The sequence below is a fragment of the Rattus rattus genome, chromosome 4 (genome assembly GCF_011064425.1).
Source record: "Rattus rattus isolate New Zealand chromosome 4, Rrattus_CSIRO_v1, whole genome shotgun sequence".
Taxonomy (NCBI): domain Eukaryota; kingdom Metazoa; phylum Chordata; class Mammalia; order Rodentia; family Muridae; genus Rattus; species Rattus rattus.
In genome coordinates, this window is record NC_046157.1 from 128,361 (window position 1) to 155,459 (window position 27,099).

The 27,099-nt window shown below is 39.8% G+C and overlaps 1 protein-coding gene across 1 annotated transcript; it reads left to right on the forward strand.

Annotated features, from left to right (window-relative positions):
• The first annotated feature begins 20,891 nt into the window (after nt 1-20,891).
• Nucleotides 20,892-24,199, forward strand: Snai2 (snail family transcriptional repressor 2). Its single transcript, XM_032899182.1, has 3 exons — nt 20,892-20,970; nt 21,630-22,175; nt 23,011-24,199. Exons 1-3 carry the CDS (start codon nt 20,892-20,894, stop codon nt 23,190-23,192), a joined length of 807 nt encoding a protein of 268 aa, XP_032755073.1. The 3' UTR covers nt 23,193-24,199.
• Nucleotides 24,200-27,099: the final 2,900 nt, after the last annotated feature.

Here is a 27,099-nt window from a genome sequence, read left to right on the forward strand (position 1 = left end):
ATGGGTAGCTTAGGTACAGAAAAGCCCTCAGCATAGTTTTGTGCTGTCTTTCTCGGTCTCACACCTAAGATGCAAACCATCCCTTTGTCTGTATCCAGTCTGTGTACGTCACCTACCCATGTGTTGCTCCATCGCTGTCTCTGTCTCAAATCTACTGTCACTGCAGCTCTGTGTTCAGATAACCGTTCCGTAGAAGCCCATTGCTACCACAGTGCTGTGTTCTCTCGCTACCTTTATCTTACTACAGAGTGGCATTGCCATTCCCACGTCATCACAGGAAGAGCAGTGCACGTAATATTTTAAGGGTAAAACAGCCGATTTGCATTACTTTTACTGTAGGATTCAGTTAAACATGGCTGTTAACCTGTTGTTGTGTTTAATTTATAGGCTAAAGTTTATCATCAACATCCTATACAGAAAAACAGCATGCATAAGGCTTGGTGCTATACCACTGGAGTCCTGCCATGCATTTCCCATGGATAAGGAATTACTGGTGCTACTGGAGGACAGAGCACAGTACAAAAATACATACTGAATGCACTTGCCAGGATTAATATGTTTATGCACATACCCTGTGCAAAGCAGAACATGGAAGCCATCATTTAATCAAAGCCTCCTTAGTAAAAGTGTTTTCCACATGATGACACCCGTGCTGCCACGGTACCAAGAACCAGGTAAGAGAAAACACATACTCTGATCATTTGTGTGATGAAAATGCCAAAACGTTTACTGAGGTTCACAGAATACATACCCCAAGCCCACTGAGTGAAAGCACAACGGAGAAACAAGTTTACATTCTCAGTAGGAAAACAGAAACTGAAACCCAGAGCTGACTTCAAAGATCTTAGTGCCCAGGGGATAACCCACCATGGCCAAACAAAAAGGCCAGGATGTTCCAGTGTTAGGAACAAAGGCTTCCACTGCACCAGCAAGGCTCAGCAGGGGCAGCCACTGAAGGGGCCCAGGAGGGTCCGACATCCACATATGTACAATTTTCAGCCAACTAAAGCTTAAGTAACAAAGTATCTTTAGTTGAAGTTGTTTTATATGGGAATATTTCTACTATGAGATAACCCCTATAAAGCATGGCACATGAGTCCTGTCACACAGAGTTCAGTAAGTTAATAATTTTTAATGTTAATTAAGTGTATTATGCGAGCACCTGCCTTAGGAATCAGAGTAAAGAGTATAATTACTCCTCTTGGTGGCCCAAGGTCCTCATAGTAAATATTAATTACTTAATGAGGCTCTGAGCACAAGGACATCATGGAAGTGACCAGGAATTCTGGGGTTGTTGGCTCCTGCACAGCTCCAGTGCGAGGGCTGCCTGACGGTGGGACTGGCAGTCAGCTGATTACCACTCACTCTATCGAGCCGTCGGTTCTCATGGCTATTACTGTGCCTGCTCTGGCTATTTCTCACCTCACAATTTCCTACCTCCAAGCATCTCTGAGCTGAGACACTGAGCCAATTAAATATTGGAAATCCATACAAACAAGGACTGGACTATTTAACCTACCTCAACCCATTTCCTGATTGTTCAGAAACCCTGAAGTTTCCAGAGTGAAGTCTGTGAGTCTATCCAGGTGTGATGCTGCATACCTACAATAACAGCAATCAAGAGGCGGAGGCAGGAGGATTGTGGGCTTGAGGCCAGCCTGAGCTACATAGTGATACTCTGTCTCAAAAAATAAAATAAAGGAACAGGTAACAGGCCCACCTGCCTCAGAACTTTCCCACACCCTCAGTTTGATCCCAGGAAAACCTAACTAAGAAGGTTCTCAAAATCAAATGGGTAGTGTCTTAGCTGAGGTTTCTCCTGTCATGAAGAGACACCATGGCCATAGCAACTCTTATAAAGGAAGATACTTAGTTAGGGCTGGCTTACAGTTCACAGGTTTAGTCCATTATCATCACGGGGAAGCACAGTGGCTCGCAGGCAGACATGGTGTGGAGAGGCGGCCGGGATTTCTACATCTGGATTGACAGGCATCAAGAAGAGAAAGGGAGCAACTAGGCCTGGCTTGAGCATCTGAACTCTCAAAGCCCACCCCACTGTGACAAAGTTCCTACACAAAGGCGACACCGAACAGTGCCACTCTTTATGGGCCTTCGGGAGCCATTTGCACTTGGACCTCACAGGCAGGAAGAACCTGTGTGATTGACAGCCCGGGTCCAGGAGTGCGGTGGAGGGGCGTGCGGCGTGGAGAATGTGCGGACTGAGCGTTTCGGGGCAGGTATGACTTCAAGACCAGAAATACTTTCTTACGTAAACAGATTGCTCAAATGCCCACGCGTCTCTTCCTTTGTCCCTGTCCTTTAGAATGCAGAACTGACATTTAATCAGGATTCTAGGGGAATTAAAGCCCCCACGCTGCCGAGCTGGACTTGTGGTAGATGCTTGCCTGCTATCCTTTCCTCTTATTCTTCTGATGTCACACAGGCTCGGCAGGGAGGAGGAAAGGCTCTGGCGGCTGCAGTGGAGACCAGGATGTTACTGACGACAGGAGCCGTGGGTCCTGGTCATTTCTGTTCCTCCTGAGGATGCGATTTTAAAGAAAACTCTTCCTCATGCCTGAAGGAGATTTCCACAGTAGGACATAGACCAGCAGCCGGTGCACCAGTGACTGTCACGGCGTCGCTCTGCACAGGTACAGGGGAGTCACCGACTGTGGATGTGGAGAAGGGACTGCCAGGGCAGGAGGTGTGAGAATCGCAGTCTCTTGTTTCCTCCAGGATCTCTACTTCTATTTTTCTTCCTCAGAAGTGAATGGCTCATCCCCACTGTCACATTGCCTCTTTGTTGAAATTTATGTTTTTCCTGTTGAACTTGCATTCAAGTCTATTTTCCAGTCTCGCCTTGTGTCCAGCGCACCTTACAGAAGACGCAAGTGGAAGACAGCGCTGAGGGCGCCCCCTGGTGGCTTCTACTGAACGGATTTCAGATCCTAAGATGATGAAAGACTAAATCTGAGAAAGGTGCTGTAGTGTGTACAGTAAATTTCCTTTACACAAATGTTTGTGTGTGATGTTTATTTTATTAGAAAAATTTTGTAATAGTTTTATAAATAAATTTAATTATTACATTATATATTATATATAAAAATTTAAATATAAAAGATTTAACATAAAAATTAAATTTTAAAAAAGTTTCACGGTCTTTAATTTTAAAAGAAAAATTGTTTCTGGGTGAATGAGTCTTTGAAGCACATTTCAGTAGCCTATTTCCAACGTGATCAGGACTCTAGCTGGAGGACAGGATGTGCAAACTTGCTCAACTACATGTATGTTACATGACGTGGCTCCCACATCAAAGGGAATCTTCTGACCTATAGTTTAGGTGCAGAGCATCTGGGTAACGAACCATCTTCTTCAAACAGACAGAGCCTTTTGCTATCTCAACTAAATCTCACCCACCTTCTTAGGGAAGAGACAAGAATTCTCCTTTTTTGGCAAAGGTTTTGCATTTTTATTCTTTTTTAAAAAAGATTTATTTATGTATTATGTACAGTGTTCTGACTAGCATTGTTAAAAAGGAGCTGACAAAACAGGACACATTGGGGGTACACCTACTACTCTTGGACTTTTACCCAGAAGGCTGGGACACGAGAATCAAGCCTTGACTTCTCTGACTTCATGCCTATGTGCTTGCTTTCTGTCTCTATTCATGATGAAGAAACGCTGTACACAACCTCTTAGGTGCCTTAACTCCTGAGTTAAAGGAATGGATGCTTACAAAACATTCATGAGTAAAAATCATTTGTTTGAAATTTTCTTTTTAATTGTGTGATCTCAGTGTGTGTGTGTGTGTGTGTGTGTGTGTGTGTGTGTTGATTCCTTGGGATCTTGTAGCAGGAATTACAGGGATTTGTCAATAACCTGACCTTGATCCCAGGATTAAACTTCTTAACTGCTTGGCCATGTCTTTAACCCTGTAAATATTTTAAAGACTGTATTTCACTTTGATGGTAGGAAATAAAGAATTCATACAAGAGAAATGGTGTATCTATGTGAGGGATCTGATAAAGACTTTAGACATCATCATTGTCATCAGTTTCAAGGGGAAATCAATCTCGCTTCATTTCTTTTTCATCATAGCCTTAACGAAAGCAAATTGTTTTTCACATTCACTCACGTGTAATGGTGGAGACCACCCATTCTGGGTGTTGCTTTTATTTTGCAACTTTTGGAGTGGTTATTGAAGTTTGGTGTATGTGTGCCAAATCCACTCACAGAAGTATGTTAGGCTATTGTAGTTCTGTGGCTTCTGTTCATCTTCTACTGCACTGTCATTTGGTGATAGTATTTGTCTGCGGCCGTGTATGAAATGGGATCCCTATTAGCTGAGTGGTCTGTTTTTAGTATTAGACAGTGTGTTGTCTGTGAAAAGGTGGTGGGTAGTTGTTCCTCATTGTGTATTTTATATTTTCACAAATTCCTTGGAGGTGATGTTTGTTATCAAGCCTGGCTTGGATGCCAATAATTAGTCAAGCCTTCGTATGTCTCAGCAATCTTCAGAGGCATAAATGAATTCATCCTGGAGAGAAACCTCAAGAATGTATTTAATACGGTGAAGCACCACAGTTTACCACTGTCCGTGTTGCAGAGTATGCCCTGCCTGAGGGAATCATACACAGAGAGGGTCTGAGTCTAAGGGCCTCTCTCTGCCCAGTCACCACCTGAACCCACATAACCATGTCTGACCCACATTCTGTCTCAGTCCCAGTGATCAGATACGGATAGATCAGCAGATTTGCTCCTTCTGGCCTGGGGAGCTATGAGGAGGACCACACTTACCCTGGCATGGTCTATGGAATTCCTTATAGCTTCCTGTAGTTGCAAAATAGAAGAATACTGGAAAGAACCTGCAACGAACCTCCCACCCTGTTCCTAATGCTGGGCCTACCCAGAGTCCCTTATTACCTAGGACAATGGAGCTGGGCCTCAGGACAATGGCATCTCCTCTACTTGGTGACCGAGAGGACCCAGACAGCTGAGGCCTTCACATTTCTGTCCTGCTATCCTAGGGGCAGAGAGAAACCTAGTCTGGGAAGTTTGCACTTCAGTGGAATTTCTAGAGCACTTTCTGTTTTTCTTCCAAGACACAGGGTCCATTATACACTCCAGGTCTGGTGCAGCTATCTCTCCCTCATAGCTGGGAAATCCTGCAACCAAACTTCAGTCAAAATCAAACATTAACAACAATAAGCAAACAGCAGCCATGAATTTTAAAGTAAGGAGCAGTAACATGGGAAGTGAGTGACAAAAAGAAATAAAAAGGAAAGGTCATGGATGCTCCTAGAGACAGTAGAACACGGAGATTACAGATCAAAGAGAGCAAAGCAAGAGGCAAGGTCATCGGGGAGAGTCCAGAGTGGGCAGGACCCTGAGCCATTTGAGAAAAGGGGAGAGAGCAGAGGGAGAGCCAGACCAAGAAGCCAGGAGGTTAAATGACAGATAAAAAAGACCAAGTAGGGGTTGGGGATTTAGCTCAGTGGTAGAGCGCTTGCCTAGGAAGCGCAAGGCCTTGGGTTCGGTCCCCAGCTCCGAAAAAAAGAACCAAAAAAAAAAAAAAAAAAAAAAAAGACCAAGTAACCAAAAAATGGTAAGATTACATCAGGAACAGCAGCTGGGAGAAGGACCTGGCAGCCAAGTCTGCTTTGATTTGTTACATAGGCACCTCAACCATTTGTCTCAGGGTTTGAGACTTAACAGTAGGGGGGAGTGGAGAAGTTGAGGAGAGAAGGTTGAAATTATTTAATTATAATCTCAAAGATTATTTTAAAAAGTTGAAACAGGCTTTATGCTCCAATATTCTTCAGAGCACACCAAGTATTATTTACAGCTTTTCTTTCAGGTTGTGTGTTTGGAAATCATTGATTTTACAGTAATTGAATGACACTGGAAAGATATTGCCTTGGTCTGTAAAAAGTATTTGCTAAAACTCAAAAGAGTAATGATTTCCTCTCTTCTACTACTCCAATCAAAGTAGGCCAACACCACACGTACAGATTTCATTGAAAAAGTGAAATTATCTTTGAAAACATTTTATTCTCTCAAAAAAAAACCACTTTTAATACATATATAAAACCTAAAATGAACTACACTTCTAACCCTAACCTTAACCCTAACACTAACTTTAAATCTAACCTCACCCCAATGAGAAACAAAAATTGAACACATTTAAATGTTGTTCTGAGATTCGTTGCTTATACAGTCATTTATTGTCATGGAAAAGATCATGCCTTGGTTTCAGAAAAGTATGAAAACTCAAATCAGTAATGATTTGCTTTGTTCTACTTATTGAATCAGAGTACGCCAACACAGAACTTACAGATTTCATTGAGAAAGTAAAAGTACTTTTGTAAAATTTTTTGTTACTTTTCTTACCAAACACTTTTAAGGCCCATCTAAAACGTAATGCTAACACTAACCCTCATCCTAACCTTAACGCTAATGCTAACCCTAATGGGATATACTAAGTATGAACTTCTACGTTTTGAAATATTCTTAAAAAAAAAAAAACACTTGTAATGCTCATATAACACCTAACGCTAATACTAACCAAAACCTAATGAGAACAACTAAGTATGCACTTCTATGTGATGTTTGCGAATCGTTAATTTTTACAGTCGTTTACTGTCAGGGAAAAGATACTGTCTTGGTTTATGAAAAGGATTTGTGGAAACTCTAAACAGTAGTTTTCTCAATTACTTGAGGCAACTTACGCCAAGACAATAATTACAGATATCATTGAGAAAGTGACATTATTTTTGTAAAGCTTAAAATCACGGTACTATGCTCAGAGTTTCTCCCCATGAGTTATTGATCAAGGAAGCACCAGAAATAGCCAAACTAATACAGGCTATTGCATTAGTCTTTCTTGTCTATCACAGCTAGATGGGAAGATGTTGTTGAAGACACCAGATGTGTTGGTTGCAGAACTGAGGAAATTGAACTTGAACTAACCGTAAACTGTAGGTTATATTTCCTAGTTCTGAAAGGATACTTGGGGAAAAAAAAGTAAACAAAACAAATAAATAAACAAAAACAATGGTTTTACCACTCATGCTACAAAACAACCTCTCAGGTAAATGCCCCCATTGATGCAACAATGACAAGACTGTGTATGAGGGTGACCAAGCACTCACTTCTAGGGAAAAACCTATGGACGTTATTTTATTAACTTGTCATGTTGTCATAGTCTTTTCTTAGTGTCTTCATCCATAGAATTGTGCTGCTCTTGCTGTTGATCATAGAAGTTTCTAGTTGCTGTAGGCAATGGTTAATGCATAGACTAAAAACCGATCAAAAATATTGAGATGAAACAATTGTGAGTGTTTCTACAGAAACATCTGTATCAACCTATTTCCAAGGCTGGGAAAACAGTGAGGAAGCGGGATAAAAAGGAATATAAGCATTGAAGGATAGGATGATGTAAAATGAAGTCTTCTGCACATAACATAATTATTGCATAAATGGGTCAAAGTAGCTGTGCTTCCCTGCATGAAACCTCTACAAGATCAAGCCTTTTAAAATTTTAGTAAGGAAGGCGGTTGTGAACAACTGATAGTTACTTGGGACATTTTAGAAGTGGCCAATTGACTGCTTCTCCAGTGGATGGCCACACAAATGTGTAGAAGTAATTGAACTCCATGGATTTAAAGAAAAATAAACAACCATGAACAAACATAATACTAAAAAGGAAATGAGGCCAAGAAGGAGTGTATTGTGGATAAGCTGAAGAGAAGAAATGGAGACTGGATAAGATGAAGATACATTTTATGAAAATGTCAAGGAATGAATAAAGTTATCCTCATTCTTTAATATCTGTGTGATTTGATGAAGATAATGTGTGGCTTCATTTCTTATTCTAAAGGCAAGGACAATACATATCTTATACGATTAACAATTTGAGAGATAATGACTGAAAAATGCATATAAAATGTATGGAATCTTGGCAAGCTCACACTAACCATCTGGAGCTGAGAGAAGGATCAGTTGCTAACAGAATTTATTAGCTTTATAGAAGACCTAAGTTCCACTCCAATACCCATGTTGGGTGACTCACAGCCCAACGCTCCATAACCCCAGCTCTAGAGAACTTGTCACCCTCTTCCAGCCTTCAACAGATACCTGCACTCAAGAGCAAATACTTCCATACATACACAAAAATAAAAAATTAAATAAAAGTAAATCTTTACACAAAAAAAGAAAGAGAGGCTATTCTTAGCATTACCCAGGATCACTTGATCTTATAGAACTGAGTGTTGTCCTGCTCAATATCACAGCACTGTAGTGGAGTTGAGCTAAGCTGGAAAAAGCACAATGTTTGACACAGTTCCCTACAACCAAATCCTGTGGGGAAGAGAGCTGAACACACAGAAGTGCATAGCATCCTGAGACTGCAGGACAGACTGCCACTTTTGCCCACCTCTGCCTACATCACTGGTCCAAGAGGAAACTGCATAGTGCCTCTGGACACAGGAATATAGGAACAGCCAGCTGCCGATACAGTTCTGTGCCCAGAACTGAACTGAACTGAAATGGTCAAACAGCTGCCTGCACCCAAATCCCATGGAGGAGAGAGCTGGACCCTCAGAAGTACAGACACTCCTAGAAACCAGAGGAAACCACCCTCTACCCATTTTCCTGACCCAAGAGGGAATCGCCTAGTGCCAGCTGTGCCCTATGGGTATAAGGAACTAGGAGCAATCAGAGGCAGGACCCTTCTGATTCCTGCCAGGGTCGAGAGCTGAAAGACAGTCACCAGGAGTGCAGACACACCTGAAAGCAGAGTACTTGTTCCCAGAAACAGTTGAAAGAAAACAGGAAAAGAGTTCTACAGGAGTGCTGACACAGAGGCCCACAGGAGGGTCAAGCCACTGTCAGAAACAGCAAGACAACCTAACACCAGAGACAACCCGATGGTTAGAGCCAAGCACAGGAACTTAAGCAACAGAAACCAAGATGATTTGCATCATTGAAGCCCAGTTCTCCCACCAAAGAAAATCACATTTTAAGATAATGGAGGACTTTAAGAACAAAATAACTCCTGGACAAAATAAACACAAGCAAACAAGTGAAGGATAAAATAGAAGAAAAACTGCATTTGGAACAGGACAACAAAACACCCATGGCAAATCTAAGTCAAGAATGCCCTCATAAAACTGCAAAGAGGCAAATGTGGATTAGGACAAAGCGCAACCAACAGATTGGGAAAAAAACCAACAGATTAACTTTACAATCCTACAACAGATAAGAATATCCAAAATATACAAAGAAAACACAACCAAACAGATAAAGAGAATTGAAAAAAAAAATGTAAGGGAAATGCAAATCAAAACAACCCTGGATTTAAAACACCAGTGAAAATGAGAAAAAACAACAGCAAATAAAGAAATCACTCCTCCATTGTTGGTGGGGTTGCAGACTGGTAAACCATTCTGGAAATCAGTCTGGGTTCCCAGAAAATTGGACAAACTGCTTCCAGCTATACCTCTCTTGATATACCCAAAAGAAAAATATAAAAAAGACACGGAATGTTCATTGAGGATTCATAATAGCCATAAAGAACCCAGATGCCCTTCAACAAGGATACAGAAAATGTGGTACATCTACACAATGGAATATTACCAATATCATCCTGAATCTTGAGTGACACAAGAAAGATAGGTATGTACTCATTGATAAGAAAATGCTTGAATTACCTAGATGCCTAGAACAAATGAAACTCAAGATGTGAATGCAGATCGCCCTGAGAACAGCCATCAAAATACACAAAACACTGAACTGAGAACAGGACCCCTGTTGAAGGAATCAAGAAAAACTGGAAGAGCTTGAAATTATGTACAAAAAAGCTTCCAGGGACTAAGCCACTACCCAAAGACATCTGACCCTGGAACCTCATCAGGTTGCAATGAAATCCTAGGACACCAGTGGAAGAAGGGGTCCAAACTGAACCCCTAATAACTAGACTGTTGGGATAGGGCAAATGGGGGAGGGTTGAGGGAACACCCATAAGAAGATTCCTAACACTCAAATGTATATAAGAAATACAATAATAAAAAAAAAAAAAAGGGTCCCTGAAAGAATTACAGGAAAAACACAACCAAACAGATAAAGGAATTGAAAAAAAATTTTTAAAATGAAAAGAAACAATAAACAAGAAAGGGTATAGAATAGAAAAACTTATCTAATACAAGCTAAATAAATACAATGAAGAGAGAATTTCAGGGGCAGAAATACATAGAAAACAAACCAACAGTCAAAGACAATGAATTGAAAAAGCTCCCAAAACATCCAAGAAATTGGACTAAGAATAATAGGTAAGAAGAAAGTTTCCTAACAAGGGTCAGTAAATATTTTAAACAAGATTATAGAAGAAAACTTATCTAACCTAAATAAAGCAATGTCCAAAACATACAAGAAACCTACTGAACTCCCAAAAGATTGGACTAGAAGAGAAATTTCTCAAGTCACATAAAGTCAAAACATCAAATGCACAAAACAAAGAAAATACTAATAGCAGTAAGGGAAAAAGGTCAAGTAACATATAAAGGCAGACCTATAAGAATCACACCAGACTTCTCACCAGAGACTATGAAAGCCAGAAGATCCTGGACAGATGTCATACGGACCCTAAGAGAACACAAATGCCAACCAAGGATATATCCAGCAAAACTCTCAATTAAAATAGATGGAGAAACCAAGACATCCCATGACAAAACCAAATTTACACAATATCTTTCTACAAATCCAGCCCTACAAAGGATAGTAGATGGAAAAGTCCAACAGAAGGAGAGAAATTACATCATACAAAAAGCAAAAATGCAATCTTTTTGCTATAAAACCAAAGGAAACGAGATACACAAACATAATTCTACCTCTAACAATGAAAATTAACAGGAAGCAACAATCACTGTTACTTAATATCTCTCAACATCAACGGACTCAATTCCCCCAATAAAAAGACATAGACTAACAGACAGGATAAAATGCTGTAAAAAGGACCCAGCATTTTGCAGCATATAGGAAACACATCCCAGAGGCAAACACAGACACTACCTCAGAGGGAAAGGCTGAAAAACAACTTTCCAAGCAAATAGTCCATAGAAACAAGCTGAAGTTGCCAATCTAATATCGAATAGAATTGACTTTCAACCAAAAGTCTTCAAAAAAAGATAAGGAAGGACACTTCATATTCCTCAAAGGAAAAATCCACCAAGATGAACTCTCAATCCTAAATATCTATGCTCCAAATACAAAGGCACCTACATACGTAAAAGAAACCTTACTAAAGCTCAAAGCACACATTGCACCTCAGACAATAATAGTAGGAGATTTCAACACCCCACTCTCATCAATGGACAGATCATGAAAACAGAAATTAAACAAAGACAGAGAAACTAACAGAAGTCATGAAACAAATGGATTTAAAAAATATTTATAGAACATTTCATCCTAAAACAAAAGGATATACCTTCTTCTCAGCTCCTCATGATACCTTCTCCAAAATTGACCATATAATTGGTCATAAAACAGGCCTGAACAGATACAGGAAAATGGAAATAATTCCATGCATCCTATCAGATCACCAAGGACAAAGGCTGGTCTTCAATAACAACAATAACGACAGAAAGTCCGCATATACAAGGAAGTTGAACAACGCTCTACTCAATGATAACCTGGTCAAGGAAGAAATAAAGAAAGAAATTAAAGATTTCTTAGAATTTAATGAAAATGAAGATACAACATACTCAAACTTATGGGACACAATGAAAGCTGTGCTAAGAGGAAAACTCATAGCTCTGAGTGCCTGCAGAAAGAAACAGGAGAGAGCATATATCAGCAGCTTGACAGCACACCTAAAAGCTCTAGAACAAAAAGAAACAAATACACCCAGGAGGAGTAGAAGGCAGGAAATAATCAAACTCAGGGCTGAAATCAACCAAGTAGAAACAAAAATCAACAAAGCCAGGAGCTGGTTCTTTGAGAAAATGGACAAGATAGATAAACCCTTAGCCAGACTAACCAGAGGACACAGAGAGTGTGTACAAATTAACAAAATCAGAAATGAAAAGGGAGACATAACTACAGAATCTGAGGAAACTCAAAAAATCATCAGATCCTACTACAAAAGCCTATGTTCAACAAAACTGGAAAATATGGAGGAAATGGACAATTTTCTAGACAGATATCAGGTACCAAAGTTAAATCAGCAACAAATAAACCATTTAAACAATCATAACTCCTAAAGTAATAGAAGCAGTCATTAAAGTCTCCCAACCCCAAAAAGCCCAGGACCAGATGGGTTTAGTGCAGAATTCTATCAGACCTTCATAGAAGACCTCATACCAATATTATCCAAACTATTCCACAAAATTGAAACAGATGGAGCACTACCGAATTCCTTCTATGAAGCCACAATTACTTATACCTAAACCACACAAAGACCCAACAAAGAAAGGGAACTTCAGACCAATTTCCCTTATGAATATGGATGCAAAAATACTCAATAAAATTCTGGCAAACCGAATCCAAGAGCACATCAAAACAATCATCCACCATAATTAAGTAGGCTTCATCCCAGGCATGCAGGGATGGTTTAATATACAGAAAACCATCAATGTGATCCATTATATAAACAAACTGAAAGAACAAAACCACATGATCATTTCATTAGATGCTGAGAAAGCATTTGACAAAATTCAACACCCCTTCATGATAAAAGTTCTGGAAAGATCAGGAATTCAAAGCCCATACCTAAACATAGTAAAAGCCATATACAGCAAACCAGTTGCTAACATTAAACTAAATAGAGAGAAACTGGAAGCAATCCCACTAAAATCAGGGACTAGACAAGGCTGCCCACTCTCTCCCTACTTATTCAATATAGTTCTTGAAGTTCTAGCCAGAGCAATCAGACAATGAAAGGAGATCAAGGGGATACAGATTGGAAAAGAAGTCAAAATATCACTATTTGCAGATGATACGATAGTATATTTAAGTGACCCCAACAGTTCCACCAGAGAACTACTAAAGCTGATAAACAACTTCAGTCTGGGTATAAAATTACCTCAAACAAATCAGTAGCTTTCCTCTACTTCAAGGATAAATAGCTTAAGAAAGAAGTTAGGGAAATGACAACATTAGCAATAGTCCCAAAAAGTATAAATATCTTGGTGTGACTTTAACCAAGCAAGTGAAAGATCTATATGACAAGAACTACAAGTCTCTAAAGAAGGAAATTGAAGAAGATCTCAGAAAATGGAAAGATCTCCCGTGCTCAGGGATTGATAGGATTAATATAGTAAAGATGGCCATTTTGCCAAAAGCAATCTACAGATTCAATGCAATCGCCATCAAAACTCCTACTCAATTCTTTATAGAGATAGAAAGAGCAATTTGCAAATTTATTTCGAATAACAAAAAACCCAGGACAGAGAAAACTATACTCAACCATAAAAAAAAAATTGCTGGGGAAATCACCATCTCTGACCTCAAGCAGTGAGGAATAGTGATATATAAACTGTATGGTATTGGTACAGAAAAAAGCACGTAGAGCAGTGGAATAGAATTGAAGCCCTAGAAATGAACCCACACACCTATGGTCACCTGATTTTTGACAAAGGAGCCAAAACCATCCAATGGAAAAAAGATAGCATTTTCAGCAAATGGTGCTGGTTCTATTGGAGGTCAGCATGCAGAAGAATGCAGATCGATCCATGCTTATCACCCTGTACAAAGCTTAAGTCCAAGTGGATCAAGGACCTCCATACCCAAAAGATCAAACCAGATACACTCAAACTAATAGAAGAAAAAAGTGGGGGTAAGCATCTGGAACACATGGGCACTGGAAAAAATTTCCTGAACAAAACAACAATGGCTTATGCTCTAAGATCAAGAATTGACAAATGGGACCTCATAAAACTGCAAAGCTTCTGTAAGGCAAAGGACACTGTTGTTAGGACAAAACGCAACCAACAGATTGGGAAAAGATCTTTACCAATCCTACAACAGATAGAGGGCTTATATCCAAAATATACAAAGAACTCAAGAAGTTAGACCAGGGGGAGACAACCCTATTAAAAAATGGGGTTCAGAGCTAAACAAAGAATTCACAGCTGAGGAATGCCGAATGGCTGAGAAACACCTAAAGAAATGTTCAACATCTTTAGTCATAAGGGAAATGCAAATCAAAACAACCCTGAGATTTCACCTCACACCAGTGAGAATGGCTAAGATCAAAAACTTAGGTGACGGGTTGGGGATTTAGCTCAGTGGTAGAGCGCTTGCCTAGCAAGCGCAAGGCCCTGGTTCGGTCCCCAGCTCCGAAAACAAAACAAAACAAAACAAAACAAACAAACAAAAAAAAAACAAAAAACAAAAAACAAAACAAAACAAAAAAAAAACCTCAGGTGACAACAAATGCTGGCGAGGATGTGGAGAAAGAGGAACACTCCTCCATTGTTGGTGGGATTGCAGATTGGTAAAACCTTTCTGGAAATCAGTCTGGAGGTTCCTCAGAAAATTGGACATTGAACTACCTGAGGACCCAGCTATACCTCTCTTGGGCATATACCCAAAAGATGCCCCAAAATACAACAAAGACACATGATCCACTATGTTCATAGCAGCCTTATTTATTATAGCCAGAAGCTGGAAAGAACCCAGATGCCCTTCAACAGAGGAATGGATACAGAAAATGTGGTACATCTACACAATGGAATATTACTCAGCTATCAAAAACAATGACTTCATGAAATTCATAGGCAAATGGATTGAACTAGAAAATATCATCCTGAGTGAGGTAACCCAATGACAGAAAAACACACATGGTAAGCACTCATTGATAAGTGGATATTAGCCCCAAAGCTCAAATTATCCAAGATGCAATCCACAGACCATAGGAAGCTCAAGAAGAAGAACGACCAAAATTCATATGCTCCCATTCCTTCTTAAATGGGGGAACAAAAATATCCATAGGAAGGGATAGGGAAGCAAAGTTTGGAACAGCGAGTCAAGGAATGGCCATTCAGAGTCTGCCCCACATGTGGCCCATATACATATACAGTCACCAAAACTAGATAAGATGGATGAAGCTAAAATGTGCATACTGAAAGGGACCAGATATAGATCTCTCCTGAGAGATACAACCAGAGCACGTCCAACATGGAGGCGAATGCTAGCAGCGAACCACTGAACTGAGAACAGGAACCCCTTTGGGGGAATTAGAGGAAGGATTGAAAGAGCTTGAAGGGGCTCGAGACCCCATATGAACAACAATGCCAACCAACCAGAGCTTCCAGTGACGAAACTACTACCCAAAGACTACACATGGACTGACCCTGGGCTCCAACTGCATATGTAGCAGAGAATAGCCTTGTTGGGGCACCAGTGGAAGGGGAAGCCCTTGTTCCTGCCAAGGTTGGACCCCCAGTGCAGGGGAATGTCGGGGGGCAGTGGTAAAGGGGGGGTGAATTGGGGAAACACCCTTATGGGGGAGGGTGAGAGGATGGGGGCTTATGGACAGTAAACCGGGAAAGGGAATAACATTTAAATGTAAATAAAGAAATACATCTAATTAAGAAAAAGCACACAAAATAAAGTTGTTACAGAGACTGAGATGCTGATGTAATGGCATTGAAATTACCTCACAGGCTAAGGAAATAGCGCACATACTATGATGCTGGTTACCTAAGTGAAGTAGAAAACATATATTAACGTTTGCTTACTAAAATAAGATAAATATCTCATAAAATATCATGCAAACATTATATTCTCATTGGTGGAAAGGAGCTGGACAATTAGGGAAAACAAGTCACTGTACTGTTGACGAAAATTTATCCTGTGTGCTTCCCTACAGGAATGCATTGATCATTAATAGTTAATTACAACTTCATTGTTAATAATAAACGCCTTATAAAATTAAAGATGTTCTTTCATTGTGTCTCCAAAAACATCACAATTTATATATATACATATATGCACAAGTGTTGAAAACAACTATGTCTATTACTTCATTCCCTACTAGATTTGTTTTTTTTTTTAATGGATCGCTATTTGTAGGAATCTGTTACCTTCACTCTTCATAGTTATGTGTTGCAGTACATGACTTTAATCCCAATTCTTGGGAAATAGAGGCAGGCAGATTTTTACGTATTGTGTCCAAAGTCAGTCAGTAGTATATAGTGAGAAGATGACTCAAAATTAAAAATAAAAGTATTTTTCATGTCTGATCATGCCAAAACTATGTTCACTCATAAAGTAACAATAACTTGTGGTGTAATATCACATGGCGAGTTTTAAAGTTACGAACATACAAACGAATTTAAAACAAGCAATGTTTATTTAAAATTGTAGTGATTAAAAATTAGGATGTTTTATGTAGTCATGTTAAGGGGGGAGGAGTTAGGGGATGTTGGCCAGCAAGGGGGAGGTTGGGAGGGAACCCATAAGGAAACCGGGAAGGGAATAACAATCGAAATGTAAATAAGAAATACTCAAGTTAATAAAGAAAAAAAAATAAGACGGGAAAAAAAAAAAAAAAAAAAAAAAAAAGGATGTTTTATGTAGTCATGTCAAACTCTTTTCCACTAGGTGGCAGTGCTGTCAAGAAGTTAGAGAAAAGAAAAGAACGCGCTATCACTTCCAAAGCTGACCAATAGGTGTCTCTTTGCAACCACGTATCTCTGAGCTCACATATAAAATCCAGGCAGGTATAACATTTTCCAGTCTTTCCTGTTCATGGATAGACAGCATCATTGTTACCTGCAGAAGTGCAAGCCAAGCACTAAAGAGGTGAGCTCGAGGTGAAGGACTATTCACGTTGTCTCTACCCAGCAGGAAAGGAAACCATTAAACTCTAAAGAGGAAAAAAGAGATTAAATACAGATGAGTAGCAGAATACACCCTATACAAATGTTTTATTCAAGTAAAGAAGAATCCCTACTTAAAAGATCTTGAATAGTGCTGACCAAACGTGCATGTATTTACTCAGCTAGTAGGATTCCTGCTCACTCCAGAGAGACAGATCGACAAAGTTAGTAGATATGGGTCTAGCGAATGGTTCCTTATGAATACACAGGAAATTATAAAAACCCCTAATCAGGGGATAGCATCCTCATATCATTTTCATAGGCATTGTTTTTATCCCAAATTCAATATGTGCAAATGTGCACACATATAGAAGTGTGTCTAGTTTTAATGACATGAAAAACATGATCTGTCTCTCTCTCTCTCCCCCCATGTGTGTATATATAATTTTTTCCATAATGCGATGATAGTCTTCAATATAAAATTCAAAGTATATAAGCAGAGTGCTGCATGGCCACAGGATTCTGCTAAATTTGCCTCTTATGCTAGAGAATATTTATCTAGTAAATTTATCTACTAAATTTAATTATTATGTGTAATTAGCATGATTTCACATAGAGAAGCCCAGATACTAGAAGGAAATGTTATTTCTATAATTTTAAGGGATAGTTTACTTTATCAGAGATTGAGTTGATTTAAAATTAAGGAATGAAAATATATTTCTAAATTCTATATATAAACATGGGCAAATCCACAAAGGACATCACACCATTCTTAATAAATCTCCAGTTAATATTATAAAAATTTATTCCTATTTAGTAGATTTTAAAATCATTAGGACTTTGTGGTAATCTCCAGATGCTACAGACAAACCAATGACTTTTCATCACTTCACGTTGTTCACAACAGGTATTAATTATCCAGTCACGTGCTGTGCCTCCAAAGAGGGACGGGCACAGCACTATATAGGTTATCCTATTTCCTCATGGCCTAGGTATTTCACCTGAAAGTAGATTGACTTCATTTTCTTAACATAGCAGACAGCCTCCATTCACTATCTCTCTCTATATGTGTGTATAGTATAAATACCAGCTATTCCAAACAAGGCGTTTCTCTGCTGGAAGGAGCATGACCACCATTTCTTCCCTGGAAAGAAAGAAAGAAAGAAAGAATGAAAGAAAGAAAGAAAGAAAGAAAGAAAGAAAGAAAGAAAGAAAGGAAACCAGAGCCAGGAGCCAGGAGAGAAAAGTCCCCCAGGAATCAAGGAAGTCTTATGGAAAAGACTCAAATCATCTTGGTCAGCTACTCTAGAAAGTACAGGAAATTAGAGGATGAAAGAAATGAGATGGTATGAACTTCCTAAGGTCCCATGAGATCCAGGAATCAATTTTATGGAAAACACGTCAAGATTATCTTCCAGTAGGTTTAAGCCTGGAGAAGTTATGAGGCCCACTAAAAAGACCAAAGGAATTTGTGACCCTTTCTTTCCTTAGATTACATTTTAAAATCAAAATTTCCTTAATTTAACTTACCTAGTCTGACTTGGCTGGGGTTTTCTTCCACAAGAAGTATCTCTCTTATAAGTTATTTCTATAACCTACCTAATTAAGGAACATCAGTTTCTTTCCAGCTTAGGACTAATTTCTTGCATTAGGAAAGGCTACCAGCCATTAACTTCTATCTATCTATCTGTCTATCTATCTATCTATCTATCTATCTATCTATCTATCTATCTATCTATCTATCTACCTACCTACCTACCTACCTACCTACCTATCTCTGAATGTCTGTATGTGTCTGTCTGTCTCTCAGTTCTCTCAGTCTCTCTTTATATCTATTTCTCTCCATTTATATGAATACAGAATGAAGCATTTAAAAAGCTCTGCTGTCTAAGGAAAGATCTCTGCCCTGCACAAACAAAATCTTGTAGTCAGTGACCAAAGGCAGCACCCCAATCCACTGAAGTCTGAAGGGAGAAACTGTTATAACAGAGTCCTCCCAGCTGGCCTTGAGTATGAAGAACTTCCATTCTTGCATTTTCACTATATCAGTTTAATATCAATTGTCCTTTGCTGTGCCCAAGCAGATCTCTTGTTTACTGCAATTCATGTCATCAACTGGTGGACTCTCACCCTCCGGCGGTGGAACATTTCTCACATAGGTAAGGCATGAAACAGAGTAGTCAAGAGCTCAATCCTGGTTGGCACAATCTGGAACACACAGGTTACTTGACTGCAATCTGTAATTTAGCACCCGCCCCTGGGTCCTTGAGCACAGAGGGGCTGGTTTCCCTGTTTCTAATTCACTGGTTCTTTTGTAAAGCACAATGAATTTCTATTAATTTTTAAAATTGCAACAACTCACTTCAGCAGGTTATCGTTGTGTTACAGTTTTCAGTAAATACTTAACCATACTCTGGCATTCTTTGTTGTCATGTGGCTTTGTGCTCTCTCTCAATATTAGATCTCTAACACATGGTGTATTTTACTGGAAATTAGGTTGAAGGAGCAGGAAATCTTGCCTCTAAAGCAGGTGCCTGAATCTGAGCAAACGCACTAGAAACAGGCAGGCTCAGACTCCAGCTCTGATCCACACTCACCGTAGCTTGGGAAGAAATCTAATACATTTTTTTGTTTTCCTGTCTCCTGCAGATTCAGTTCCCTTAATATAAGGATTCATATAAATTCCTTTCTGTATTTGACATTTAAATCACTGAGTATTGTAAAGAGAAAGAGGAATCATTGACATTAACTCAGGAAGTCTGTGGCTTTCCCCCTCCCCTGCTCACACTCCCATTTTCTCATCCCCAGATTAAGAAGTTATGCTGCCTGACAATGCACTTTTTTCTTGCAAGTCTCAACATTGCTGGTGGTATTCTGTTTCCGCTGTTTTCTTCTAGCACCTGTTAGGGAAAAAAAATGGTTATATGGGGGTGGGGAGGTGGGGGAATTGGATTCTGCAGTTTTGTTGAAAAAGAGTCAGCTAACATCGAAATAAACAGAGGTGTCTGTGGGCATGGTGAAAAGTACAGTTTAAAAAGGAATCACTTCAGAGTATTTTTACACCTATCCCTATGTGCAAATGCAAGTGATCAGCTGACTGCTGGACTACCGAAACTGTCAGTCAAGAAGTAACTTGGCAAAGGGACTCTTTGTCATCTTTTAATGCAAACCAGGGATGGAGTGGGAGAAGGGGGAGGCTGTTGAAGACTCTTACTAAATAAAACACCATTAAATAGCAGCAGATATTATTTAAGAATTGTCAGTAGAGATTCATAAATGCTTTTTTTTTCTATCACTAAAATACCATGTGCTGCGAAGGGAGGAAATCTTGTCACGTGTCTTCATCAGCACTTCCCATGCTTCTTCCAGAGTTGCCTATTATCGGAATCTACACCAGCCTTCCCTTTCATCTTTGCACTCTTCCAGTTACTGGGATCGACTGAAAGGCATTGCTTTCAAGTGTCTAACGCAGCGATCAGCAAGTTAACTTTCTGGCTCGCTGCCCTAGATCTGCTGTGGCAGCTGCGGGGAGCCTTCATCTCATTTTCCCAAAACCAAGGGCCTACAGCTGCCTTGTGCAGTAAACCCCCTCCAAAATCACTTCCAAATATAGGCTCTCTGGCCGCTAGGGGCTGCGCGGTCCCCCTTCCTTCCCGCCCTCGCGGAGCCGGCAATGCCCACGTCAGGAACCCAGGTCGCCCTCGGGCGGCTCGCGGAAACCCGTGCCCGCGGTGCTCGAGAGCCGAGGTTTCCTTTCTTGAAAACATTAAATGTATTTTGAGCCTCCCCTGAATGCCATAAACAGTCCGTTTTGAACCAGAATAATTTAGTCCAGCAGATTCTTCCTCTATTAACAGCTGTTCCAGAAGGAGGAGCTGAAATCCGAGCCTCTTGGCTGGGATTGGCTGCTTCTAGCAAAAGCCAGGGAGAAGCCGCCTCCCGCCCGGGGAGCTCGGTCGCGCAGGCAGCCGCGGCCTCAGAGGCGTCCGCCCGTCCCCGCCGCACCTGAGCCACCGCGATGCGATAGGACCGCCGCCGGGACCGTTATCCGCCTGCCCGCCCGCCGCCACCATGCCGCGCTCCTTCCTCGTCAAGAAACATTTCAACGCCTCCAAGAAGCCCAACTACAGCGAACTGGACACACACACAGGTACAAACTCGCTCTGTAAATCTGTGCGCGAGCAAACCGCGGTTCCATTGGAGCTCGGAGCACACACCGGGCTGCTCTCCTTTCAGTGCTGTGCTAAAACTGTCCTTGGAGTCTCTTGATTACCTAGGTCAAGCTTTAATTAAAAACATTTGAGCTCTCTGCTGACAAGGAAAGCCTCCTTCCAGTCGGTTGTGCAGAATGGTTCCCCGAGCCCGTGTGCACACCTAAGCAGTGCACGGACCCCAAGCGACCCTGTGCCCGGGCAGCTACCTCCTGGAGCCGAGCCCTGGGGAGGGCAGCTTGGTTCCTGTGTCGTTACCCCACATGCACAGCACAGCTAAAGTAGCCCATGCGTAAAATGAAAAGCAACTTTACAAAAAGTTTTAGAATATTGGCTAGTAGTTCGTTCTAAATTGGGACAGCAAAGTTAGTCCAGAATGAAGGTTGGGAACAGTCAGGGCAACTGTCAGCTTGCACAAGGACGGTAAGCTCAGGTGAAGGAAGATTTTCTCTTCATGTGTCCTTGTAAGGCTGCCTTCACTCCAGAGTCTTTACGGAATCTCCTGTGTGTTGTTGTGCGCTCCCTCAGACTGTGTACATATATTTACGAAATACTTGGCCTTAATATTCCTTTCTTTCCTTCCTTTTCTTTCTTCCAGTGATCATTTCTCCATACCTCTGTGAGAGCTACCCCATGCCTGTCATACCAAAACCAGAGATCCTCACCTCAGGAGCGTACAGCCCTATAACTGTATGGACATCAGCAGTTCCATTCCACTCCCCTCTGCCCAGCGGCCTTTCTCCTCTTACTGGATACTCCTCATCTTTGGGGCGCGTAAGCCCCCTGCCTTCATCTGACACTTCATCCAAGGATCACAGTGGTTCAGAAAGTCCCATTAGTGACGAAGAGGAGAGACTCCAGCCCAAGCTTTCAGACCCCCATGCCATTGAAGCTGAGAAGTTTCAGTGCAATTTATGCAATAAGACCTATTCTACGTTCTCTGGGCTGGCCAAACATAAGCAGCTGCACTGTGATGCCCAGGCTAGGAAATCGTTCAGCTGCAAATACTGTGACAAGGAATATGTGAGCCTGGGTGCCCTGAAGATGCACATTCGGACCCACACGTTGCCTTGTGTCTGCAAGATCTGTGGCAAGGCTTTCTCCAGACCCTGGCTGCTTCAAGGACACATTAGAACACACACTGGTAAGGAAAATGTAGAAAACAATGCCTCTCAGCTCAAACAGTGGTGGAGCTGTCTGTGGGGTGTCTGGAGGTACTGACAGGGGGTGCTTTTCATGAGGTGAACCACTGATTGTTGCTTTCTGCTCAAAAGCTTGTTAGAACAGCAAATGATCCATTCCAGCCTCTGCTCCAGGGACTGTAAACAGCATTTAGACTTTGGAAGTACATCCAGGAGATTTGGTCTCAAAGATCAGTTAGAAAGCAAGATCCAGGTACTTGATGTGTGTTCTGCAGAACTGCCCCCTGGTAGTCAATAAATACAAATGCCTGGCTCCTAGTGTTGATTTGATAAGCAGAGGGGGTTCCTATAGTTTTTTTGGCTACAGTTTCTGCTATGAATTCTGCCAACTCTTGAGTAAATGAGACTAAATTGGATCTGGCTGTTTGTTTCATTTTCTGTTGCTGATTTAAAAAAAACTCTTAGCATAAAACCATATCCAGGGAGTCATGGCATTTATCCAGTCTTAGTCATAATACATAATACGCAATACATACTGGAAATGGAGGGAGCCACTTATCATTGCTGCACCTGTTGAAGCAGAAACCCTTAGCAAGAGAAAGCCCTTAATTTTGAATGTGTTCCTATCTGGCAGAACTGAGGCTGTTTGGCTGATATTTTAAAATTTTGTTTTAAAAGGCCAAATAGGAATATAACATAACCGGGGATGGATATGATCAAGCTATGATAATTCTTATTCTTCTGATAAACTACTGTTGATGCTCATTAATATTATTTGATTTTGTGTCCTGTAAAAAACTGACTGTCCTTTATTTTTCCTTACCCCACCTCAAACAGGGGAAAAGCCTTTCTCTTGCCCTCACTGCAATAGAGCTTTTGCAGACAGATCAAACCTGAGGGCACATCTGCAGACCCACTCTGATGTAAAGAAATACCAGTGCAAAAACTGCTCCAAAACCTTCTCCAGAATGTCGCTTCTGCATAAACATGAGGAATCTGGCTGCTGTGTGGCACACTGAGTGGCGCAACCAGTGTTTACTCAAACAGAATGCATTTCTTCACTCCAATGACAAATGACAAATGAAAGTCCAAAGACAATTTCTCATGTGCTCACCAACCAAATAATATACATAAAAACACAAAAGACACACACACACACACACACACACACCCTACAGAACAGAATCTATGTACTTAAAGTTAATCTATTCTATGTGAAGTTTAAAATTTATTTACTGACAGCTAAATTGAAACATAAGAATCTTTCTTTTTAAAGATGAAGTGAAAAGCACATTGCATCTTTTCTTACTAAGAAAGAATACAGAGGTTTACACTGCTGCCAAACCATTTCAACCAAAAGGAACAGTATTACTTCTTAATAGAATTGTAATAGTGTTTCCAAGAGTAAGAGAATCTGCCAGACACTATCTCAGGTGCCTTACAAAGTACTCCAAGTTTACTTCCTTACTTGTCTGATGCCTGGTTGTCATCGGTGAATGAAAGCCTTTTCTGGATTACCTACAATGCTTTAAAACTATATTATAAAGAGGAAAAAAGCAGGAAAAAGAACAGAACACAAGAGAATGTATTAAAGTATTCTTATTTTGTTTCATTTTTGCCATGTGTGCCTTGGAAGAGGAGGGAAGGACAAACTTCAAACATTCCTGGTGCGTGTCCCATGTCTTTCTTTTAAAAAAAGAATCTTAGTGTTTTATAAGACAAAGTAATGAAAATGTTCAAAAGAGTTTCTTAGACATCCAGTAATGTACTCAGACTTTTGAAACTTCATATGATGGATGCAATAACAATGCCCCTCCAAGTGCCTGTTTTAATGAATTCTGTAGTTGATGAATTGATGTAAATTTGTGTTTATTTTTATATGACTGAATGAACTCTGTATAAAAGTGAGGTGTGGTTTATGGCCATGCCTATATTCAACCAGAATACTTTTGAAATCAATGTCCTTTTTTTAAAAAAAAAAACTTTCAAGGTCTCTTTTTTTACAATAAACATTTTTGACTTAAAAGTGATTACTCATATACTTTTTTCCAAAACTTTATTGCTTTAATATTGAATACTATGCTAACATTTATTTCTTGATTTAACAAGAGAAAACATAATGGTATTTTTAAACATATAAAGAATTCATGTACAGTAGCAGAGTGGTGCAGCGGAGGCGTGCTGGGCCCATGAAGAATTCATGTTAGGTTATAATAAACTGTCTTTCTTAAAGGCACTATCACATTCAAGAGATCATGGTGGTAATTGTTTGCAAGTTATAACAAGCACCATATTTGGGGGCAACAATCATGTTGATAGTCAAAAACTTTTTCAAACCATTTTAATGTTAACTTTACTTAATTTGTAAAAACAAGTTATAATCATTTATGTTTTTTGTATGTCATTGAAATAGTTTAAGATTTTTAAAAATATTAATAAGGTAAGTGAGAAAAATGAAAAGACTGAAGGAATGGAGTTATCATAAATAATACATATTGGAAAATTAAGCCTTGTGAATAAAAGCCCATCGGTAGTGATGTCAGTAATATATGCAGGTGGCTTCGGGGTTAAACTAGAAAACTGGTGTCCTTTTAGGGTACCTGATCAAATTGAGCAAGCTTCCGCCCAACCCCAGGATGTACTTTATAAAATATTATCTAGTCATACGTTCCATAGTCAAGCTAATGTTCTCTAAGTCAATATGTGAGTTCCCTAACCTTATGATGCTTTGCTAGGTACCAGAGCATATATATGAACCCTATCTTGCAGCCTATATTGAAAGTAATTCTCATTGCTATTAACTGCCAATTTCAGAACTTGTAAAATCTTCTTTTTCTTTTAATAATTTTGTTGTACAGGCAAAATCTGGCAGTAATATGTGAAAAGATATTGGTAATAGAGCACTAGCCTGGAACAATAATAAATGCTAAGCTGGGGCTTTCCTCACTGAGTATTTTTTTCATTTACGTTTTAACCTTACTTAAAACTACTATGTGTTTCATGAACACATTCATTGCCAGTTGATAACTGTACTTTTTAATTGTTTGGATATCTCAGGCCATAGTTCTCAAAGGCCAAATTATCTGGCACAACAGATTATGGGAATAAAGCAATAGGCTGTATCCCTTCCCTGGGGTGTTATAAAGTTACTTTAGAAAGCCAACTGAATTATGTATACCTGGGACAGAAATAGTGCATAGCATCTGAGAGTCTCCAGGCCAGCTAATTCTAGGACCATCTTGAGGAAAGGAGCTATGAATCATGCCTCTGCTAAAGCTCTTGGGGCTTTCTCAGTTTCAGGAGATCTATCTACCCCAATTTCCATTTCTCACCGGTTAGCTATAGGCAAACAATTCCTGGTGTCAACATTTAAGCAGCTAACTTCTAAGGAGTGATATTTGTTCATTACTTTAATTCCTCAGTGAAAGAAAGATATATTTTGCAATATATTCCCACTGTTATGAGTTCATTCTTTTTATGAGTTCATTCTTAATTAAAATATTATGGTTTTAGAAAAATATCATGGGTCTGAGGGAACAGTAGATATTAGAATTATCTTTAAATGCACCAGAATTTATACCTATTATGGCTTTGACTATACAAGCTCTTTTAAGGTCCCCAAAGCTTCTGAAATGTTCTGTTCTGTTCCACTCATGCCGGGGACTCACTGCGTAACACACTTGTGGCACATCGTTCTTTTTCACCACATGGGCCATTTGTGTGTGGAATCTCTGGGGCTTCTGCATAGCACTAGCAATGTCTTTTAATAATAGTATATGAATTGGTTGAAAAACCAGCAGAAGTAAAGTTTACAGAGTCAAATGAAATTCACTACATTTTCTCATTACTAAAGAGTTATGATAACTTTCAAGAAAACCCTTGCCTCCATTTACTTTATAGCATTACTGCAAACTTGGGGTCACACTGTACCTTAGTTTCCTAAAGCACAAAATATTAACAGAGACTCAGTACCATAAATTAAAAACTGAAGATCCCTGGCACTAATGTCTCTACAAGAATCTTACTGCTGTTATTTAATCTTTACTATGTGAATATCACTATGAAAATAGTACATATTGATGCTGTACATATATTCGTGCATGTGATTTGCCACGGTAACAACACAAGAGTATTGCTATTTCACCAATACAGGTACAAAACTCCATTGAAAATGGGGCCAAGTAGTAAAAGAAACAAGGTACAGAACAGAAATCCATACCTAGATTTTTCAACTTTCAAGTATCTCTACTTTCCACTCCTTGAAAATGAGGAAACTTGTCCACCTTCACTTGGCATAGTGATATATACATTATGGGTCTGAGAGAGAACTTTGGTAAGGAAGACAATGGTAATGTCCTGAAATGCAATGTTTTAATGTTATATTTAGGAGCTATCATAATTCGAGAATTATACCATGGATATAAAAAGTCTCCTCCATGTTGTAGACTTTCTGCAGGCTGCTCCTGCTCCAGCCTGGGCCCCACTTGCTGTCCACACAGCAAAATGTCAGGCTGACATCTCACATGGGAGCCCATTTCATCTGCCCCGTTCTCTGTGGAGATGGAAAGCAGCTGGTCTCCATCCTCTGTACATTAACACTTCATCCTCTGAAGGCCACTGCTACTCCCTCCCACACCCACACTCCTCAAGCTGCTTTTATCTTTTCAGACAGAAAAGTCTTTCAAGCTAAACAGCCATTTCTTTCCCCCTAAAATATGGACATTTTGGTGTAACAAAACAATCATAATTTTGAAAAATGTAAGGCTTTTCTGGATCACATCTTAGGAATTATCCCTGCTTAGATATAGAAAACATTTTAACTAAGTTATTTGAATACTCTGCCATCTAGGGAAGAACTAATTTTTAAATAGGATGATTTTTTTTTTTTGTCATAGAGGACAATGAAGCTACAACATCCTCTTTACC

Coding starts and splice junctions, on each gene's coding strand:
- Snai2 (XM_032899182.1), top strand. CDS start 20,892: ATGCCGCGCTCCTTCCTCGTCAAGAAACATTTCAACGCCTCCAAGAAG. Junction 20,971..21,629: donor CGAACTGGACACACACACAG/GTACAAACTCGC, acceptor TCTTTCTTCCAG/TGATCATTTCTCCATACCTC. Junction 22,176..23,010: donor ACACATTAGAACACACACTG/GTAAGGAAAATG, acceptor CACCTCAAACAG/GGGAAAAGCCTTTCTCTTGC.